The 21,653-nt window shown below is 41.7% G+C and overlaps 2 protein-coding genes across 3 annotated transcripts in view; one reads left to right on the plus strand and one right to left on the minus strand.

The window, feature by feature from the left end:
- On the plus strand, nt 1-13,057 carry MALSU1 (mitochondrial assembly of ribosomal large subunit 1). The gene is made up of 4 exons (XM_014054963.2): nt 1-360; nt 972-1,150; nt 5,959-6,040; nt 12,183-13,057. Exons 1-4 carry the CDS (start codon nt 78-80, stop codon nt 12,338-12,340), a joined length of 702 nt encoding a protein of 233 aa, XP_013910438.2. The 5' UTR covers nt 1-77; the 3' UTR covers nt 12,341-13,057.
- A 3,522-nt stretch (nt 13,058-16,579) lies between these two features.
- IGF2BP3 (insulin like growth factor 2 mRNA binding protein 3) overlaps nt 16,580-21,653 on the minus strand; it is a 72,058-nt gene continuing 66,984 nt past the window's right edge. For both annotated transcript variants that reach the window (XM_014054932.2, XM_014054940.2), the window contains 2 exons: nt 20,926-21,039; nt 16,580-20,239 (listed from right to left, as the gene is read on the minus strand). In XM_014054932.2, coding sequence (XP_013910407.1) covers nt 20,135-20,239; nt 20,926-21,039 — 219 coding nt within the window. In that variant the 3' untranslated portion in view covers nt 16,580-20,134. The remainder of the gene's footprint in view (nt 20,240-20,925; nt 21,040-21,653) is intronic.

Raw genomic sequence — 21,653 nt, forward strand, 5'->3', positions numbered from 1 at the left:
CCCTTCTTTTTGGAACGTTGGATGTTCGAACATTCTGTTGCCCCCTCGGGATTTTTCCCGGGGAATCGCCAAGCACCATGTGGAGGGGCAGCCTCTTTCTGCGGCTGTTGCAGACTCTGAAGCCTCAGGGAAGGGTTGCTGCGACTGGAAGCCTCAAAAGTGGCCAAGGACGGGTTGATGCCGTGACCCGAGAAACCTCAGGGCCTTCCTTCTTTCTCTCGCGGATGTCCCGGGTAGAATTACGAACGTTTAGCACTGTAGAGACATCTGAGCTGTGGGGTAGAGAAGAAGGCGCCGGAGCGGAGCTTCAAAACTTGCAAGAAGTGGATAGAGATGGGCAGGAATCGAGCATCAGTTCAGGTATCGATGGAGCTGAGAAATATCGCAGCCAAGTCGACCTTGCGTCCCGTTTAGTGGCAAGGCTTTAGTAGCCTCCGATAGATGCAGATTGCTGACGATTTGGCAATTTATTTTCTCCACGCGGCTCGGGTGGATGTAAATCAGTGGAGATGGCGATTTTGCACGGTGGTGATGGTGTTGCAGACTAAATTCCTGACTTCTAGCTAAACCGAAGGACCCTTATAAGTCATGATGATCAGCCCAGAGAATACCTTATGTGTACCTGTAGGAAATAACGTGGCTTAAAATGGCTTAAATAACAACATAGATAACGGTGCTGCCAATCATTAAGTGGAAACAGGAGCGGTAGAAATGTAGGAATCTACTTTACATAGATTCAACTCATGCCAATACTGGATGACAACAAATTATGATTGTATATGCCCCCCCCCTTCTTAAGGCTTTGCGGTTTTTAGAAAATTGGATGTTCATCCTAGGTGTAACAAAAGCTACTGGAGAAAGGGGAGGTGTCAAGAACTATTTGTTCTACCTGTTCATTTGTTTTACGTAGTTCAAGATCTTTTTTAAAGCTATTTCTGCATAATTTACACTTTAAGCATTGTCTCTTTCAGATCCTGTTTCTTCTGTATTCAGCCTTGATGATATGGTATCACTTATGAAACAAGAAAATGCCAAAGATATTTGTGTTATCAATTTGCCTCCAGAAATAAAATACAGCAGCTATTTTATAATTTGCAGTGGATCTTCTGCAAGACATCTTCATGCGATGGCACAATACTTGTTGAAAACAGTATGGCATTTTTTTTTTCTTTTACAGATATGGAAGAATTTTTACAAGCTACCATTGGATAGCCAGTTAAGAGTTGGAGAGGGGTAGATACTGCAACTTGAGTGCTGACTATAGCAAAGCAGATAGTATTTCTAAGCTGCAACTAAAGAAGGATTAGCTTTGATTGCTTGGGAAATAAAGCCTGTTATGTGAATGTATATAAATATTAAGCATAATGCAGAATTTTTTTCCCAGCAAATATAAGTTTCATATTTATAGAAACTTCTGATTTTTTACTGCATTCCTACAATAGCAAGATCTTTTTGTGGAATAAACCAACCTGTACTTTGCCTCATGATTTAAGAGTGGTGTGACCAAGTCATGAGCCATATGCAGCCCTGGACAGCTAGCAGTGCAGCCCCACAAGAACCCTCCCAAAGGAAATTTGATATTTATATAGATTAATTTTATATCTTATGTGTGGCCTAAGACAATTAATTCCTCTTCAGTCAGTGTGGCCCAGGTGAGCTAAAAGTTGGACATGCTTGAATTAAGATATCTTCCTAATGTAACTTTAGTGTATATTATTGTGTGGTGGTGAATCTTATTTGCTGAATTTTAAAATATATTTCATATTTATTGGTAACATATTTCACCTAATTAACTAATACCAAGATCAGCAAGTTTTAAGAAATGCAGAAATATAGTGATAATTGTGGTGAACTCCACATGCTAAAAATATTTAATTCAGAGACAAGTTTGAATATTTTGCTAATATATTATTATATTCAGATTAAACCAAACTTTGAATAGAAAAATTGTCATTAGTGAGCCCTGGAGTATTCATAATTAAGAAGTCCCATTGATTTGGGTTAGGAGCTTTATCTAGGGCTAGAAAATTATGGCCAGCATTCAGTCAATCTTTTTATAATACATTGCAACTGAAATGCATCCTTTCAGGGAGTTAAATGACAATAGTCAGAGCGTCAGAGTCTCTGGACCGGATTGCGCCACTATGGCCCCTCCGGGTCAGCGCCTCCCGGAGGCCTCCTTGGTTCACCGAGGAGCTCCGGGAGATAAAGCGCCGGAGGAGACGCCTAGAGCACCAGTGGAGATCCGATAGGTCCGAACCGAACCGGGCACTTTTGACAGCATGCACCAAGGAATACATCCAGGCATTAAGAACAGCTAAAAGAACACACATTGGTAGCGTCCGCCGAGTCCCGCCCAGCCGCCCTGTTTAGGATAACCCGCTCCCTCCTAAATAGGAGGGAGACGGGGGACCCCTTACAAGGTAGGGCTGAGGAGTATGTTCAGTTCTTGGCGGACAAAGTTGCTCGGTTTCGGTCAGACCTGGACTCCACTCCCGCAGATCCAGCCGAGACACAAGGGAATGACTTGGCAGACCATCTCTGGGTTGAGTTTCAGGATGTTGCCTCCGGGGATGTGGACAAGGCTATGCGAGCTGTGAGTGCCTCCACCTGCATACTGGACCCGTGTCCCTCCTGGCTGGTTGCCAACAGCAGTGAGGTGACACGGGGCTGGATCCAGGCGGTTGTTACCGCCTCTCTTCGGGAGGGGCACTTCCCCACCGCACTCAAGGCGGCGGTGGTGAGACCCCTCCTGAAGAAACCGTCCTTGGATCCAGCCGTTCTTAATAACTACCGTCCAGTCTCCAACCTCCCCTTCATGGGGAAGGTTGTTGAGAAGGTGGTGGCCTTCCAGCTTCAGCATACCTTGGAGGAAGCTAACTACCTTGACCCCTTCCAGTCCGGCTTCAGGCCCGGTTACAGCACAGAAACCGCTTTGGTCGCATTGACTGATGATCTCTGGAGAGCCAGAGATGGAGGCCATGCGTCCATCCTGGTTCTCCTTGACCTCTCAGCGGCTTTCGATACCATCGACCATGGTATCCTTCTGCGATGACTGCGGGAGGTTGGGGTGGGCGGCACTGTTCTGCAGTGGTTCTCCTCCTACCTCTCGGACAGGTCGCAGTCGGTGTTGGTGGGGGGGCAGAGATCGTCCCCGAGGCCCCTAACTTATGGGGTGCCGCAGGGTTCGGTCTTATACCCCCTACTATTTAACATATACATGAAACCGCTGGGCGAGATCATTCGGAGGCACGGGATAAAATACCACCAATACGCGGACGATACACAGTTGTATCTGTCCGCCCCGTGCCAACTCAATGAAGCGGTGGACGTGATGAACCGGGGTCTTGAGGCTGTTAAAGACTGGATGAGAGCTAACAAACTGGTACTCAACCCGGACAAGACCGAGTGGCTGTTGTGTTTTCCTCCCAACAATTTGGCCGACGTTCCATCACTCAGGCTGGGGGGTCAAAATTTATACCCCTCAGACAGGGTCCGCAACTTGGGAGTCCTCCTGGACCCACAGCTGAGTTTCGACCATCACTTGTCAGCTGTGACCAGGGGGGCATTTGCCCAGGTGCGCCAGTTGCAGCCCTACCTGAACCGGGAGGCCCTCACAACAGTCACTCGAGCCCTTGTGATCTCTAGGCTGGAATACTGCAATGTGCTCTACATGGGGCTGCCCTTGAAGAGCATCCGGCGACTACAGCTAGTCCAGAACGCAGCCGCGCGAGTGATTGTGGGCGCACCACGGTTCGCCCACATAACACCGATCCTTCGTGAGCTGCGCTGGCTACCTGTTGGTCTCCGGGTGCACTTCAAGGTCCTACTTACCATTCATAAAGCGCTCCATGGTAGTGGATCTGGCTATTTGAGAGACCGCCTTCTGCCAATTACCTCCCTCCGTCCCATCAGATCGCATAGAGTAGGCCTCCTCCGAATTCCATCCGCCAGTCAGTGCCAACTGGCGACTACGCGGAGGAGAGCCTTCTCAGTTGCAGCTCCGACGCTATGGAACAATCTCCCCGTGGAGATCCGCACCCTCACCACCGTCCAGGCCTTCCGCACAGCCCTCAAGATCTGGCTATCCCGTCAGGCCTGGGGATAAGACTTTACTCTCGCCCCTTCCGAATGTTGAATGAATGTTGTGTTTTTACCGTTAATTATTTTTACTCACATTTTCTTTTTGTGTTTTGTTCTGCACTCCCCTCCCTTATTATTGTAAGCCGCCCTGAGTCCCCTCAGGGAAAAGGGCGGCCTATAAATGTTTAATAAAACCTAAACCTAAAAAATATGGAGGTAAAAATTCTAGAGTCAGTTTAGTGCAGTGGTTTCGCCACCAGCTAGAAACTGCGAGACTGTGAGTTGTAGTTCCATTTTAGGCATAAAGGCAGTTGTTACTTTAGGCTAGAAACACATTCTCAGCTCTGGGAAGGAGGTTAATGGCAAATCATTTCCCAAATCTTGTCATGAAGGAACTGCAGGAATTTATCCAGTCAGTTGCTAGGAGTCAGTACTGACTTGAAAGTTCTAAAAAAGTAAAAATCTTAGCACATCCTGCTAGGATGTGACACTTGTTAAAGAAGTTGGATTATCCTCACTGGATTAGAATATTTATTGAATTAATGGGGTCTATTTCTTAATAAGAGATATAAAAGTATGATAAATTGAACAGTTTAAATGTTTGTAGGAGGTCTTTATATTCTGCTAAAAAGGATCTCATTGTGGTGATGTCCTGAGCCCAAGTGTAGCTAGTTTATTTAGATCCTGTTTTTGTTTGCTAAATGTTGGTTTAGTAGCATATTAGCAAACCTAATAATAATGATTCATTAGAATTTTCAATTGTTAAGCTTGAAGTTGGAGAGTCGTTTAGATCCTCAGTCTCACTACCTACCAACACTGACCAGTCCCACTCTGAAGGAGTGTCATTTATTGTCCGTACATGAATTTGTTAATTTATAAGGGCAAATTTTCTGGCTTGGTTTACTCCAGTTTCAGCTATTGTAAGCATGCAGTGAAGCCCAAAGGACTAGTCGTGATTTTATCATAGGGCAGGGGTGTGAAACTCAATTTCATTGTGGGCTGCATCAGAGCTGTGGTTGACCTTAGGTGGGGGAGGAGGGAGACATGGCTGACTGTGGACGTAGCCAGCTTGACGCCCCAAATTGCTGGCATGTTTCTTTTTTGCACTGGGTAGGCTGGGCCGAACCACACTGGCCAGATGTTTGCTCTTCACATTGGGTGGACCAGGCCAAAACCATGCTGGCTCCATGATTTCTTTTTGCATTGGATAGACCGGGACAAAGCGACATGGGTTGGCCTCTTACATTTTCCAGGACGGCCGGATCCGACCATACATTTGATACCGCTGTCATAGGACCTTCAGTTGGGGTATTTAAGCCATTGTCTAAAGAGTCAGATGAAGGTCTTGAAGGGAAAAAAAATCTGTGATCTTGGCCCCTATTTGTAATCTACTATTCCAGTTCTGGCTCAATCCTAATCAACCATAGCCACTTGTAAGGATAATAATAATAATAGTAATAGCCTTGCTACTCTTTTATGTTCTCAAGCATTCTTCTATCTACCCACAGTAAGTACTCTCAACTTCATTAACTGGCTGCCTGTATTATAGTTGGGAGACCTAAAATTAGTTTTATGAGATAAAACATTTGGGAGTTCCAGTTTTGTTTTATATTCTTTATCAGCATACAGCACTTCTGCTGTAAACATAACTTATCATGGTCAAACCGCAGCTGATACTGATGTTGTTTGCTTCAATTAAGAAAGTCTCACATCCAATATTTATAAAATAAAATTATCACATACAGCCTGCATTCCTGCAGCCTGCTGTGTAACAAGCTCACCAGAAGTCCCAGTGGTTTAAATGAATTCTGTTAGTTTTTAATGTGTGCACAGATATTCATAGGAAATTAATACACATTTTTATTTGTCTTCCAGTACAAGCATTTGAAGAACGATTCTGATCCTCATGTTGTGATAGAAGGAAAAGAGACTGATGACTGGCTATGCATTGATTTTGGTAAATAATTTATTATTGGTAAAGTAGAGTGCACAAGTGATTTTATTCATTCATTCATTCCTATAGCTGCCCAAATCAATTCTAGATGCATGCAGTTATAAAATAATGAAAGGAATGTACCATATTTTTCATATTTAAGACACATTTTCCCCCCAAACATCCTTTGCAGTCCTTTGGTGAATAACAGCTGGGCCATGGCGGCAAGGTCCTTTTACATTGCTGAACCCCTCCTCTTCTGTCTCTTTTCCGCAGTGCAGGAATAAATAGAGAGCTGGCACCTGAGAAGACACCTATCTGTAGTCCTCTCAAGCTCCGCCTCCTCCCCTCACTACACTGCTGCTCCAAATTTTTTGCTTATTTTCCTCCTCTAAACCTAGGTGCGTCTTGTGGAGTGAAAAATACAGTAATTATTTTAAAGTAATTGTTTAACAATGTTTGTATTTAAAATGATGATTACTCAGGTAACAGTAAAGCCAAGCAACAGGTCCTTAATCCATTCTGAGCCACAGGCCCAGGTACATAGCCAAGTTTTCAAAGCTTTGCAAAAGCCAATAGAATTGATGCCATGCTAATCTCTGAGTGCAAAATATTCCAGAAGACGGGCTACAGCAGAAAAAGCCCTTCTTCTGGTTCCCACCAGTTGACATTCTTTGGCTGATGGGGTGTGCAGAATGCCAAATCTGTTGGATCAATTGAATGGGTAAAACTCTTGGAAAAATACAGCTCCTCAGGTAACCCAGTCCCAAGCCATGTAGGGATTTCAAGGTGACGACCAGCTCCCTGTATTGCATCCGGAAATACACTTGCAGCCAGTGCAACTCATAGAATAGTGGTGTTACATGTGCTGTATAGCCAACACTATTTATTACCTGTGCAACTGTATTTTGCCCAGTTGAAGTTTCTAAATGTTCTTCAAGGGCAGCCCCATGTAGAGCCCATTACAGTAATCTAAAGAGGAGCTTAGAAGATCATGAATTCCTGGTCAAGGAATGGGTGTAACTGGAACTCTACCTGAATGTTAGGCTTTCCTAGTCACAGCTGCTATCTGCTCTTCAATGAGCTGTGAGGCTAGGACCACCTTCAGATTGCTTACGGGATCTCTCTGGGGTAGGGCCATTCTCATCCAGAACTAAAGATGGAAAAACCTTGTTTGCGGAAGATCCAAATACCCACAACCACTCGATTTTGCTAGGGTTCTCCTCATTTAGACCCACACCTCCTTTAGACACAGCACAGCATCATTCAAGGGGCATGGAATAAGATATAAGCCTGCATATTGATGGTATCTCACCCAAACCACCTTTCCCACTGCCCTCATATAAATATTAAATAAGAGAGGAGAGAGAACTGAGTCCCAAAGCACCCCACAAATAGGTAGCCTTGATCTCCTACTTATCAACACTGACTGAAACTGACCCTGGGGAAAGGAGAATGACCATTGGCTTATCTGAAGGGTCCTTTTCTGTACGCTGCAAGGAGAGTCCAAGCATGGGTTAAATTCTGTCTGACTGCCCTGGACTGAATTGAAAGATCTTTAGCCACCCCTCCTCTTCCGGCTCCTCAGATTTTTTGATGAATGTGTGGACCTGTAACACTGTTCAAATGTGGTTCCATTGAGTCTGTTCTTAGTTCAAGTCAACATAGATTGTATAAGTCAAGTCTGGTAATAAAGTCACAAATCTACATCAAGTAATGTAATGTATACACATGGAAGCTGTGACAGAGACCCTAGGGCAGGGTTGGACTCTCCTCGCAGCGTACAGAAAAGAACCCTTCAGGTAAGCCAATGGTCATTTTCCTGTACGCTGCTTGGAGAGTCCAAGCATGGGACATACCCAAGCTAAATGCCACTAGGGTGGGAAGAACCTGATTCAATGATCTCCAGCAGTATGAATGCACTGAAGGATTCGTCTCCCAAAGGCTGCTTCCGCTGATGCAAACTTGTCGAATTTGTAAGCTCAAACAAACTGGGATGGTGAAGCCCACGTAGCCTCTGCAGATCTCTTCTATGGGCACTTGGGTCAGCCAGACTGCTGTGGGCTGTGTAGAGTGGGCTGTGATACGTCGTGGTACCTGGTAGACTGGAGCAAGGGCGATGCAGGCACGCAACCATCGGCCGATGGTGGCAGATGTGACTTTGCGCCCCATGGTAGCAGGTTGAAAGGAAATGAAAAGCGATTCCGATCGCCGCTCCCTTGTCCCAAGAGAACTCCTGCTCTGGAAGGATTTCCTCATCTACAGCTGAATCCTCGCTGTCCAGCGAGGAATGGGGAGAGGCGGATCCATGGGGAGCTTCTGAAAGAATGGTCTTAGAGGAAGGCCTGGCCCTGCAACGTCGCTTGACCCTCTGCAGTGCCCTGGGATATGGCCTTGGCTATAACATCCTGCATTTCTGGGAAGGCTGGCCCTTGGGCGTCTACAGGCCGCCTACGCTTAGCGGTCCAACAGGGCAGAGGATGTGGAGCCAGTGATAAAACTGAAGGGAATCCTCTGCTTCTAAGGAGCAATAAAACAGCATTATCTCCCATGGATGGTCTAGTGGAGTTAGCTGACTCAGAGTAGTCATTTGATGAAAATTTCTGGCCCTCGTCCTCACTATCCGACCGTGGTGGGTCCTGATTAGTAGGAGCTGTGGCCTCTGGTAATTCCACTGCAGGAATTGGAGAACTAGCCACCGGTTGTTGCTGGGCTTGTTCAGGTTGTTTCTCTGGTGCTCTGGCTTCTGGGGGCAACTTGATCTTGGAACTTTGATCTCCCCCCCCCCCCCCCCGGCCTGGCTCTGTCTGCTGAGGGCCTCTGAGGCTGCTTTGCTAGCCTGCCTGGTAATGCTCCTGCTGCTAGAGGACCCTGGCTGAGTTGTCTCCTGATGGGAGTTGTCTGCCATTGTGTTGTGAGCAGTTGTAGTCTGGACACCACTCACCACCTAGAACACAGTTGTGGTACCTGCAGCTGCTGGTTCAGAAGTGGAAAGCTTGCTGGCTGAGATGAGTATTAAGGGCGCCTCCACGAGGGAATCTCTGGCATGAGATCCAAGCCTCCCAGTGCCTGTAGGTGTAACAGCTGGAGGGAGGCCTAAGGTAAGGATCAACACCTCGTTGTTGAGCAATTGTCACAGTGGGGGGGGGACTGGCCACTGGATTTTCGGACAGAGAAGTCACACTGCTACCACTCTCCAAAGCTCATTCCGAAGTGCAGGGAAAAATGCAGCAAAATTGCAAACAAAATGGCCACTGGAAGTTTTTTCCTCACTCAAAATGGCCACCACGATGACTACTGCTGGAGAAAAGCGGTGCCAAATTCAAATCAATAAGAGCGATGGCGTGAACGGCTGGATTCTTGCACCACTGACCGTTGCGCCCAATGCTTCAGTTACTAATGAATGGCAATGGCGTGAACAGCTGGGTCTTCATACCACTGACCATTGCGCTAAACACCACAATCTAGCGCAAGTGGCTGGGCCCCCTTGCCACTGACCGCTGTGCCAATACAAAGAGCGAATGTGGTGGCTCCCAAGCCGGCTCGCGGCGGCCAGCATGTCGGATAAGCCGCACATGCCCAGAGAAGCCTGGAACAAGCGCTGGCAACAAGCAGAAGCCAGGGAAACAAAAGGAACTTTAAAACAGACCTTATTTTCTTGCAGGATGGAAAAAAAAAATTTGGTTGGAAAGTCCAAGTTAAGGTTAAATTTTTGTTGATATTCTGGAACCACTGAAAATGTGTCCATTGAGCTAGAACTAAATTGAAAAATCTGAGAAGCTGGAAGAGGATGCGTGGCTAAAGATCTTTCAATTCAGTCCAGGGCAGTTAGATATAATTTAACCCATGCTTGGACTCTCCAAGCACCGTACAGGAAAACCACCCCCAACTCCTGTAGCCAGCCCAGTGATGATACGCTGATATATGTCACTGTGAGGTCAAGAAGAGTCAAGATGGATACACTACCACCATCACTCTCCAAACTTAGATCATCCATGAATATTATTAATGCCATTTCAGCTCCAAACCCTGACCTGAATCATGACTGAAAAGATGCTAGATAATCTGCTTCATCCAAGGTTCTCTTCAGTGGCCACATGACCATTCTCTCCATAGTCTTCCCTAAGGAGGGAAGATTGGATTCTGAGTGATTGCTGGCACAGTTCAAGGGGGAACAATTCAAAAGGACAGATGGGGAGAACTAGGTAGGTGGAGCATGGCAGGGCAGAAGCAGCATGAGGTTCTCCTCCAAAGGTGGTCTTGTCCTGACCTAACAACTGCAATTGGTACTGCAAGAACTTTAATTGCTAAATTATGTGATGCTTTACCTAACAAGTGCATTGCTTAGTGATAGGAAGTCCCAGTCCCAATTGTGGTTGTAAATCAAGGGCTATTTGTTTTAATATGGTCTGACTTTTTAAGATCTTGAAACCTACCTTATTTTTCGATAAGATGCACCAAGATTTTGAAGAGGTAATTTTTTTAAAAAAAGGTTTTGCCCTCCCCGGCCCCCAGGAGCGCTCTGCACTCTGTTTTTTTCAGGGGGGGGGACAAAAAGTGACACATGGGGGCTCAATCTTCCTAAAGGGTAAGGCTTTTATCAATCTCAAACCTACTTTTCTCTACCCCTCCCATGGCAGGGCAGGACTAAACATATCTCTCTGCACTTTATTTTGTTCCCTCTGACCAGCGACACGGAGCCGCTTGGCCCAAGGAGCGACAGTTGGTTTGCTTCTTCAGAGGAAGGAAAGCTATATGGGGGCTGCTGAAATGGCACCTGAGCAGCAAAAGGGAAGCACAAAGGAAACAATCTGGCAAGGCTGCCTCCTTGAACAACCAGGCTTGTTTACAGCCCTCTTGGCAACCCTGCTTCCTTAGTCTCAAGGCAAAAACAGGTCCCAGACTGCAGGGAGACTCCTGACCTGGCACTCCTGCAAAGTTTCCTTTCCATCCTGAACGTCTTCCTCTAGCCAAGATCCCAATGATGCCAATAGCTTTTCCCGGAGAGAAAGTGAAGAGAAAATCTTGAGAAAATCCTTTGTGTTGAGATTGTTTCTCTTCCCTTCATCCACCCCGCTCCCCCCAATTCACCCGGATGTGTCATGCAGCAAAGAGATACGGTAGCTGGGCGCAATAGCAATAAGCAGATCCAGAGAGATTTGGGGTTGGGGATGGAGAACGCTATATTGGGAAGTTAAAAACCTAGAATGGGACACAAGTTTGATTCAAAGGTTTTGGCTGAGATCGGTGTGCTGCCACCCGGAAATGCTATTACCACGATCTCTGCTGCCTGGAACTGCCCGAGAAGGGGTATGTAAAGCGGATGCTGCAGAGATCGTGGTAGCAGCATTTTGGATGGCAGCGCACTGATCTCAGGAGTCAAAGCCTTTGAATCAAGCTTGATTGTACCCCATTTCAGGTTTTTAACTTCCCAATCTAGCATTCTGAGAAATCTAGCATTTTTGAGGCACCTTTTGTCTGCAGGAGGAGGGCAACTTAAAGCAGTGCCTCCTTAAATCAAAGCCTCTCAGTGACTGGGAAAGAAAGGTGTGCTTTCCGGGTGGCAGTTTTCGGCAGGTTCCAAGCGCCGCTTTCTTTCCCAGTTACTCAGAGGCTTTGGTATACTCCACCTTTGCCCTCCTCCTCCTGCAAGCAAAAGGTGCCTCAGAGATTCAGTGGGGAGCTCAGGGGAGACAATGGCCACAATGACTTCACTCCTCAGCAATGTGAGTAGCCACTTGCCACCGCCTAAGCCCCTCCTAGGAGCCCAGCCGAGCAGAAGTTCCGAAAGCGAAACCTCTCTCCTTTCCAGCCATCACAATCTCTGCAGCGCCCACTTCGCCTGCCTCGTTTTCAGATGATTCAGGTGGCTACATTCGGAGTATAAGATGCACCCAGATTTTCACCCTCTTTTTTTGGAGTAAAAAGGTGTGTCTTATGCTCCGAAAAATACAATAATTTAATATAACCAACACATAGAAACTCTGGTGCTTGCTATTCCTTCTTACATGGAATGCCACTTTATGGAAGGCATTTAACCTGAGGTGAGTCAGAAGACTTTACTAATCTCATTCTTTACTTACTGTCCCAAGGGAGTGGGCGGCATACAAATCTTATTAAAGTCTTATTAATCTTATTAAAGTTGTGCTGTTCCATCATCTTGCAGGCAACATTGTAGTCCATTTCATGTTGCCAGAGACACGAGAAATCTACGAATTGGAAAAGCTGTGGACGCTCCGCTCTCATGATGATCAGTTGACACAGATGATTCCAGAATCTTTACCTGATGACTTTATGTTTGGGCTAGATTCTAAACAGGAGTGATTTAACCTCACATCTAAGGATCGGAAAGAACTTTGGTCAACTGAGTTACTGAGCCAATTCTTGGGAAGAAAAAGGCGAAATGGAGCACATCAACCTGCAACTAACAAGTGTCAGCATTAGGTAGTATTGATAAGTACAGGTAGTCCTCAACTTACCACCATTTATTTTGTGACCATTCAAAGTTGCAATGGCACTTTAAAAAGTGATTAGAATAACTGTTGCAGCATCCCCAGGGTGACATGAACACAATTTGAATGTGTGGCAATTGGTTCCTGTTTGCTGGTTGCACTGTCCCAGGACCATGTGATCATCTTTTGCAGTCTTCTGACAAGCAAAGTCAGTTGGGAATCAGATTCATTTATCAACTATGTTACTAATTTGAATGGATTCATTTAACAGCTGTGACAAAAAAGATCATAAAGTGGGGGCAATTTGCTTAATGTTTTGCTTAGCAACAGAAGTTTCAGGCTCAGTTGTGGTCATTAATTAGAAGACTACCTGTATAGAACTTGTCAATGGGAAGTCAGTAATGCCCTGTGGAAAAGACACTGGCTCTTGTTGCAAAGGCAAAAGCTTTAAACATGTGGATAATAGTTATTTGAAATAATTCCTATTGACATTTAGGTCTTTTGAATAGGGGCTTGTTTTGACATTGATTGGTTTGCTATTTATGTCATCAGTTAAGTTAAATAAAGATGTTTTGAAATATTTTTAAAATTAATCTCAACTTTATTTTGGTGTATTCTTTCTAATGTCTGTTGTTAGTTACCCCCATAAAATCTGGTAAGTTCCAATATAAGTAAGTGTATTCAGAGCATCTAGAAAACATTTGCAAAGTTTGGTGCAAGATGAAGTGAGAGTAGAGGGTAAACTGCTGCCATAGCATTAATATCACCTAGATTTTACGCAAATTGATGTTGATTTCTAAATTATCTCTATTTTTTCTAAACCCAGTTGACCATAGGATACCATTCCATCAAGTTGAAAATTGCACTTAGAAGAGTTTTAAAATCACCTTCCTCTTTTTCCTATTCAAATATCAAATAGGGCTTCAGCAGAATTCTTTGAAGAGCTATCAGAAAATGTTTATGTTCTTAATTTATGCAAGAAAAACCAAAGGCACAGGTATAGTATAGGTGGTACCTGGCTCAATAGTAGTAACCATGAGAGGGATTTTGGAGTTCTAGTGAACAGTCACTTACAAATGAGGCAGCAGTGTGCTGCAGCTGCCAAAAAAACCAATGCAGTGCTAGGCTGCATTAACGGATAGAATCAAAATCATGTGAAGTCTTAATTCCACTTTATAATACCTAGGTAAGAACACACTTGGAATACTTCATCCAGTTTTGCTCCCCATACTATAAAAATATGTGTCTCTGGAAAGAGTACAGAAAAAAGCAACAAGGATGATTAGAATATTGGAGGCTAAAACATGAAGAATGGTTACAACAAATGGCTATATCTAGTTTAATGAAAAGGACTAGGGGTGACATGATAGCAGATTTCTAATATCTAAGGGCCTGCCACAAAGAAGAGGGGAGTCAAGCTATTCTCCAAAGCACCTGAAGGCAGGACAAGAAGCAATAGATGGAAACTAATCAAGGAGAGAGGCAACCTAGAACTAAGGTAAAATTTCCTGACAGAACAAATAATCAGTGGAACAACTTGCCTCAGAAGTGCATGCTCCAATCCTGGAAGTTTTTAAGAAATTGGAGAACCATTTGTCTGAAATGGTGTAATTTTTCTAGCCTGGGTAGGGGGTTAGACTAAATGACTTCCAAGTCCCTTCCAACTGTTGTTCTGTAATATAAAGAAGCATTTAAATTGACCCTAAATTTTGAATTATATGAAATTATAATTCAATTATATGAAACCTAATCTGATAGGAAATTATTTTTAGACCTTTCCCTGGAGTGAATGTTTCGGACCTTTCATTTGCATGCAACTGTCCAATCAACCCACACTAAAAAAGCTTAATCTTTTGTGGCTGTTGGCAACGTTCATATACTAAGCAGCAGAAAATCCTCTGCATTAATTCATAGGCTGTGTTCATGCAATAGAATAATTATTTGCAAGGTGTAAAGCAAAGTTGTATTCCACCTCCTTTCATTATAATTTTTGCATCAATGCCATGGCAACAGGATTTTAATTAGAAAATCTCCATCCAAACCTAACTGGTAGACTATTGGGTTACTCTTACATTATGTAATATAAGTGGGCGTATTGTAAGTCTCCCTGGTTCAGCACCATCACAACAAATAAGATAGCAATAGGACTTCTATACTGCTTCACTGTCCTTAAGTGGTTTATAAAGTCAGCATATTGCCCCCAACAATCTTGGACGGATGGAATGAAGAGTACCTTTAGGGATAATGTCGAACAAATTCAAGCCCTTGATATTTAGGAATTGTTTTTCTTGCCACTGGCTTATGGAGGCCCCAAATTCAATCACCAAGAGGTCAGAGATATATTTACCATCCGGTTTTGTTTGGGCTGGTGTTGTGTTTGCATAGAAAGTAATTATATACCCTGACTAAAAGTGTTCTGATTTCAAAATAATATCACAACCATTTTATGACTTTCAAATGTGTGCATACAATTTAAAACCATTCGAAGTTTTTCAGTCAAGCTTCTTAAGGAACTTGTTTTTGGTTTTTATTGTGTTTCTAACCCAATCTTTTAGGCTGAAGCAGGAATAACCCCAATTTAAATTATACAAAGTAGCTCTTTAGCTCCTGGATCAAGTTAATCTTTAATCAAATGTATCTGGCTGCCTCCCCCCCCCCTTTTTTTTTAAATTAACTCTTCAAGACAAATTTCAGACTTCCTTGTAGAAAGAGTTTAATGTTGTCATAAAGAATTGTGCGGTTTCCCTCATGTATGGATTTCCAAGGAGATTTGTTCAGGCCAAAGCACTTTCCGCAGGGGGTGGGTGGGGGGCAATTATTGCCTGGAAAGCAATCTCATCCACATGCTACCATTTATTATTTCACTCAATGCAGAAAAAATAGTGCATTTACCCATTAGTATCACTCCTAAAAAACATTAGAAGAGCTCTTACATTCACCTATTGTAATGCCCTCCCACCATTTTGGAGGGAAGACTCTGTTGCAATACCTAAGTAATTCTGTCCTTGTGAATAGGGCTTTGGGACTTGTGGTTATGCTACCATTTTAAAGAGCCCTCCAAGGTAGATGTATTTTCCCCTTCATAAAACAATACTCATGAGACAGAGACTGATTATTCTATCTGCTGCTAGGAGACCAAAGCATGAGGGTTTCAGACAATGTTCCCCAGTTCAGAATCCAAGCTATGATTGTATGCAAATGACTCTTGAACCCGAAGTTACCATACTCGGTATCTCTCATTTTTTTCTTTCTTTCTAAAAAAAGTAGTCCTTTAGCAACAATTCGGACTGGCAACTCAGCAAAACGTTGCTAATTGAAACTGCAAGTGTGCTTATAATCTTACTTTTTCATTCCTTTGTTTCACTGCTTATCATAACTGGTCACAATTGTGAATGGTCACTAAATAAGGCAGTCGTTAAATAAGAAATGTCTGTTTTATATTGTTTCTAGTTGGTTGGATTATAGTTGAAATAATCCCAATCAAATCCTAGTTAAAACAGCTATTGAGACCTTACAAATTAGCCTTTTAAATTATAATTAGTATGTTTATGTATTTATAATCAGTTATCTTAACTACTTATGACATTTTTACTATATTTTTTTTCTCTAGTATTTTTTAATTCTATGCCAATAATTTATCCCATTGATACTATATTGTACTTATTTGTGTTTTTGGGGGGGAGAAATATCTTTTATGCTGGTTTATGATTGAAATAAAAGCAGACAAATATACTAAATCAAATGAAGCTACCTTCTAGCCAGGTAGGGAGAAGAAAAAAGACTTAATGTTAATCAATGCTGTAACTTACAAAATAGTCAAATTATTAAGTATTTTTGAAAAATGATCAGAATCAGAATTTAGTAATTACAATATAAACTGTCAGTAGTGATGTCTGCTTCTATGAATAAACTATGCCTAAACTATGGCAACGTAGGAATGAAAGAAATGTAACACATTTTATCTGAAAAAGGAAATATAAAATATGGAACTACAAATGACAGACCAAGAGAATAATTTGGGGAAAAGGATCCTTTACTGGATATACAAAACAGGTTTATTAAAGTCTCAAAATTTGTGTGATGGAATAAAGAAGAATTGAAGAGAAATAAAACCCTATTTTGATAATACTCGACTGAATTAAAAATTGTTAGAATCTTTTCTCTTTTCATTCTAGAAAGAAAAAAGAACCACCTCAGGCTAATTTTACAACCAACTGCTTAAGCCAGGGGGGGGTCAAACGCAAGGCCCGGGGGTGCTTAGATCTAGCCAGCAAGGCTGTCGTGGCAACAAAGGACGGGCCATGATGCCTCTGTCAGAGAAAAGAGACCTCAGGAGGGCCGTGGACGGCTTTCTTTTTCACTGGCAGAGTTGCAGAATGCAGTTGCAGCTGAAAATAGAGCTCAGTAGCCTGTTTTTTGCTGGCAGAGTGCTCCGGCCACAAGCACCCTCAACACAAGTGACATCGAGCTGGCCATGACCACCCCCTGGCCCCTTGAGGTCAAACACAACCCTAATGCGGTCCTCAATGAAATCAAATTTGACACTCTGACTTAAGCAGATCGAACAAATTGCTCAAATTCTGTTTTATTATCACTGCAAGCTATTAAACCCACAAGGTTTACTCAACAAAACTTCAATACTATTTACGTGTTTGATAAGAGTTATGCTCACAGGTGCACACAAAGCAGCCTGCCAGTCTCCTCTAATGATAGGAAAGTGTAAGAGAACTCATATCAGTATTAAAATTTTCCAAATTAAGTCTTTGGGCATGAAGGCAAATTGATACCACAATTTTACAATATGAATATTGAGTAATTTGAGTTCACTTATGACATTATCAGTTTCAGTTCATTCTATTATTGATGAAGCAAACTTCAGAATCGTGCAGTTGTATGTATTTAGAATCATAGTGTTAGTACAGCTTCTTCTCTGGGCAGCTTATAAATAAGACTAAATATGCAATATATCTGAACTACCAGTGTGAACTGCCGTGTTAATTATTCTGTTCTGGCAAGGATTTCCATTTCAGCCCCATGAATCAATCAATACATTTTTTTAAAAATGGACATAAGCTTTTAAGATCTCCTCCATTCTTTCAGTTTCTTTAACCTCTTTCTCTTACCAAATAAAACAAAGACACATTTATCTGATAGTAGGAGTTAAACTCTTTATTCCATTCAGAGGCATCTGGCAAGTGAAGCTGCATAGGGGGCACATTACAGAGAAGAAATGATCAATACTTTATTGAACACTGAAATCATTTAAAATTTCACTTCCTAGCTATATGAAATACTTCATATTGTCATATCTCAACTGAAACTAAAAGACATGATTTTATCACACTAAAATCTACAAATTTAAAGAAAAATGACAATATTTATGTCAGCAGATGTAAAGTAGCACTTATTTTGTAAAATAAAGCTATTAAGGAAAACAATCATCAATCTTTGCCAAAATTAATAATATTGAACTCAGATTTTTAAAAAACATTATGTCCATCTTCTTACTTCAGTAATTGTAAAAGTTCATTATAAGAAAAAAAATATCCTAAAGTTTAGGTAAAGTATTGTTCCCCCTTCCAAGCCCCCAAGAAACTAGTTTTTCTTTTTTTCTGCTAAACTACTACATATACTTGTATTTTTAAGCCAATTAGTAAAGAAAAATGCAGTAAAATAAGAGAAACTTCCCCACCCCCCAAAAAATTATCTAATCTGTATAACCATAATCTTTGGGCAAATGATCTATTCTATGTAGAAATGCCTCTATTTTCTTATCAATCTAAGAGGTAGATCAACAAAATGGTGAAACAAACTGTTTTTGCTAATTGTGCCCCTCCAAACAGTGCAGCATAGCAGTCCCAATCTTCTCATGAACAGAAACATTACAAACAAAAGGGTCCGAGGTAATAGCATGGCTCGTGCACCCAGGGAGGCATGCACACACACAGCAGTCTTTATGCACCATTTGTTGCCACATTGTTAAACTGAGGTAGACTGAAGTTTGTGTAGAAACTTGAATGCATATTACCACAATCACAATTCAAATTACATTCTGAAATTAAAGAAAAAAAATATAATTTTTCTGTGATCCCTGCTTTTTAGTTCGTTTTTAGTTTGTGGTTGTTGCAGAATGTGCATAAATGCTGCTGTATCTTGTTTGTAAGCCAAGCTTGAGGTTGTATGAATTTATTTTTATTTTTAAAAAAACCCTTCGAAGTGGCTTAGTGTGGCCTTTAATAGAGGATATGTAAACTTAGCCTTTCATTACCTTTAAATGGGATCATCAAACAATGTTGATCTCACCTCCCTCACCCAACACCCAATACAATAACTGAAAAGAGTACGAAGCAATTGCTGGAAAGCAGAGAACCCATGCCTCCAAACTGCTAACTGATCAAGCACATTACCAAACTCAAGATGAAGCTTGCTCTTTGATACAGAACATACAAATAGGCTGCAAATATTTTAGTATTAGTAGGCAGAGAGTGATGGTCAAAGGCACAAAGGGTTCATGCATTCAATCAAGTAATACAAGAAAAAAAATGTCCAGTTCTAACAGACTTCCTAGCATTTACCCAGAAGTCCCAGCCTCTTGCCATCACTTCCTTGTTCTGTTCCCAATAACGTACCATCAATTTTTTTCATCCCATCTTAACAGAAAAATAATGGCATTGCTGCAATGAGTATATTGGCATTTGTTTAGGTTAATCAGAACATTCATGGATTCCCTACCCACCCCCCAAAAAATGATTGTGTTGACACCCTCATATATAATCTGAAACTAATTTTTTTCCATCTCACTCCTGTCAGCCAACAGAAGTCACTCACAACATTTGTTCCATCTCAATAAATTTTGTAGCACTCCTACCTTGTTGGCTGATCAAATTTATCATTTTTTAAAAAAATAAAATGCTCAAAAACTATTAGCTTTATAAAGTATACAAAATACAAAAAAAGCAAAAAAAAAAAAAAAAAAAAAAGCAAAAAAGGAATAATTTCTTATTTGAGGTATTAAATGCCTGAGGTAGTTTAGTAAAATGCATATTTGTCTTTTTATGCTTGGCCAACATCACTGAAACCTCTTAGTTTATACATGGCAGTATTGTGTATAAATGCAGCCAAAGGGGTTTTTTAAAAAAAGCCACTTAGTTAACGTTGGGAATAACACTTAACCTCTTTGTTAATGCCCTTGTCTAAACTCCAGTCCCATCCCCAAATCAAACCTTCTCCTTATCTTTGCTTCTTTTACAAGTGGAATAGAATAGCAATGCCTTTACTTTTTTATATCAATGAACTCGAAAGAGAAAGCTTCATTAAATCAATGTCTAATATTGCTGGGGAATAGTAAGAACCATGAAAGAAAACTAGCAAGTTTATGTTAAACTGTGAGAATAGAACAAAAGGGAAGTGAAAGGGTTCCTTAGTTTAAAGCTGGGTTTCAAAAATAAAGAGCGCCTAAAGAATACATTCTCAAGAGACAGTATGCCAACTGCGCCTGGTCCTGAAACAAACTGGCTTGGTGAAACTTTTGTATATCATTCCAACAGGTGCCCATAACCTGTCCATTACAATTTAGTCTCTCTCTCTCTCTCTCCTCTGTCTTCTCTCTGTCTCTCTCTCTCTCTTTGGTTTGGCATCTGTCTCTGAAGGGTCTTTTACTAAACCTTTATTTTCGTCTCTGCTGAGGCTGTCCACTTGGTGCTGTTTTCTGTTGTTGTTGTTGTTGTCTTCTTACCTGAGCCAGTATTTCCTGAATTTTTCGTTGGGCAAGCTATGTGACAGAGAGGAATTGTCATTAGAAAATTTAATGCCTTTTTCCTCTAACTGCTATCCCATTTCTCAAATATGTTTGGAACTGTGTAAATTTTAAGTGCACAACCCATTGTACATCTGTGTTTACAATTCTTTAACCCATTTTTGGGACAAGTTAAAAACACCACATTGCCAAAGTGAGCTGTGCTAGACAAAATGGGAGAGTAAGAAAGATTTTTGTGATTTAAAATAACCCAAATAGTAAGCCATTGGCATTTACACACAAGTGACTACTTTAAAAAACTTAAAATAAAACCTCTTTTCTCAAAGGTACTTCAAAAGGAGATACAAAGATTAGTATATAGGTAATCCTCAATTTACGACCATTTATTTAACCAAAATTTGAAGTTATCATGACTTTGGAAAAATGATGAGCCATCCTTATAACCATTGCATTATTGATCCCCAGTCATGTAATTGCAATTTGGGCACTTTAGAGTGCAGTCATATGGGGCCAGTGATGTAATGACTTGGATAATGACTGTATCACTTAGTGATCAAAATTCTGGTCCCAATTGCGGTTGTAAGTCAAGAACTACCTGTAACAGATAAATTCAGTGGGAAATGCTATGTGCCTTTGAGATTGCAATTATTAAACAATGAAAAAATCCAAGAATTCTATTTCAGACAGAAACTTCCACCAACCTGGCATGCATAGAAATGACCAGTAATTTTCACAACCACCTGATCATTTTCATCTGGTGTCTGATCACGAGGAACAACAACTTCTGCACTTGTTAAATTCTGAAGCTCATTTACCTATTTAAAAAAATAAATAAATTATTGTATTGGTTTTCAAATCTTGTAACTGAAACCTACATGTGGGTGTAGTCAAGAAAATATATGTAAAAATATGTTAAGTAAAAAGGTTTGCAAGAAAGGTGAGTCAATATAAACTCTGGATAGTATTTTGTTGTTGTTAGTTGGGAAGTCGTGTCCGACCCATCATAGCCCAATGGACAAGGCCTTTCTGTCCTCTACCATCCTCTGGAGTCCGTTCTGGATAGCATACAATAAAGTAAAAGAACCATACAAACAAACCAGAATAATACCATCACTGAAATTCCATAAATGGTTCCCAGAAGAATGAAAAATCAAGTAAAAACAATTGTGTTGTTGTAACACTTTTATGAATTGTCAGAAGGGAACAAGCTTATTAAATCCCACTACAGTATAGGATGTTCACAAATAGAGATAGCAACAGAGAAGATCTGCCTAGTCCATGGGTGTTAAATTCACGGCATCATGTTGCTGTCACGTGACCATTCACAGTTTTTCCCATTCGAGGAGCTGGGTAGGTGTGGCCTGTGCATGATAGATCCGGCCCATGGGCCGCCAGTTTGACACCCCTGGCCTAGTCCATCTGAAGATCC

This window comes from Thamnophis sirtalis, unplaced genomic scaffold (genome assembly GCF_051295495.1).
Source record: "Thamnophis sirtalis isolate CommonGarterSnake01/CBP01778 unplaced genomic scaffold, rThaSir2_p1.2 scaffold_4, whole genome shotgun sequence".
Classification (NCBI taxonomy): Eukaryota; Metazoa; Chordata; class Lepidosauria; order Squamata; family Natricidae; genus Thamnophis; species Thamnophis sirtalis.

Excerpts from the sequence above, each read along its gene's own strand:
- MALSU1 (XM_014054963.2), top strand. The coding sequence starts at position 78 with ATGTGGAGGGGCAGCCTCTTTCTGCGGCTGTTGCAGACTCTGAAGCCT. Across the intron at positions 361-971 it reads GGAATCGAGCATCAGTTCAG|ATCCTGTTTCTTCTGTATTC; the intron begins GTATCGATGGAG and ends TGTCTCTTTCAG. Across the intron at positions 6,041-12,182 it reads CTGGCTATGCATTGATTTTG|GCAACATTGTAGTCCATTTC; the intron begins GTAAATAATTTA and ends ATCATCTTGCAG.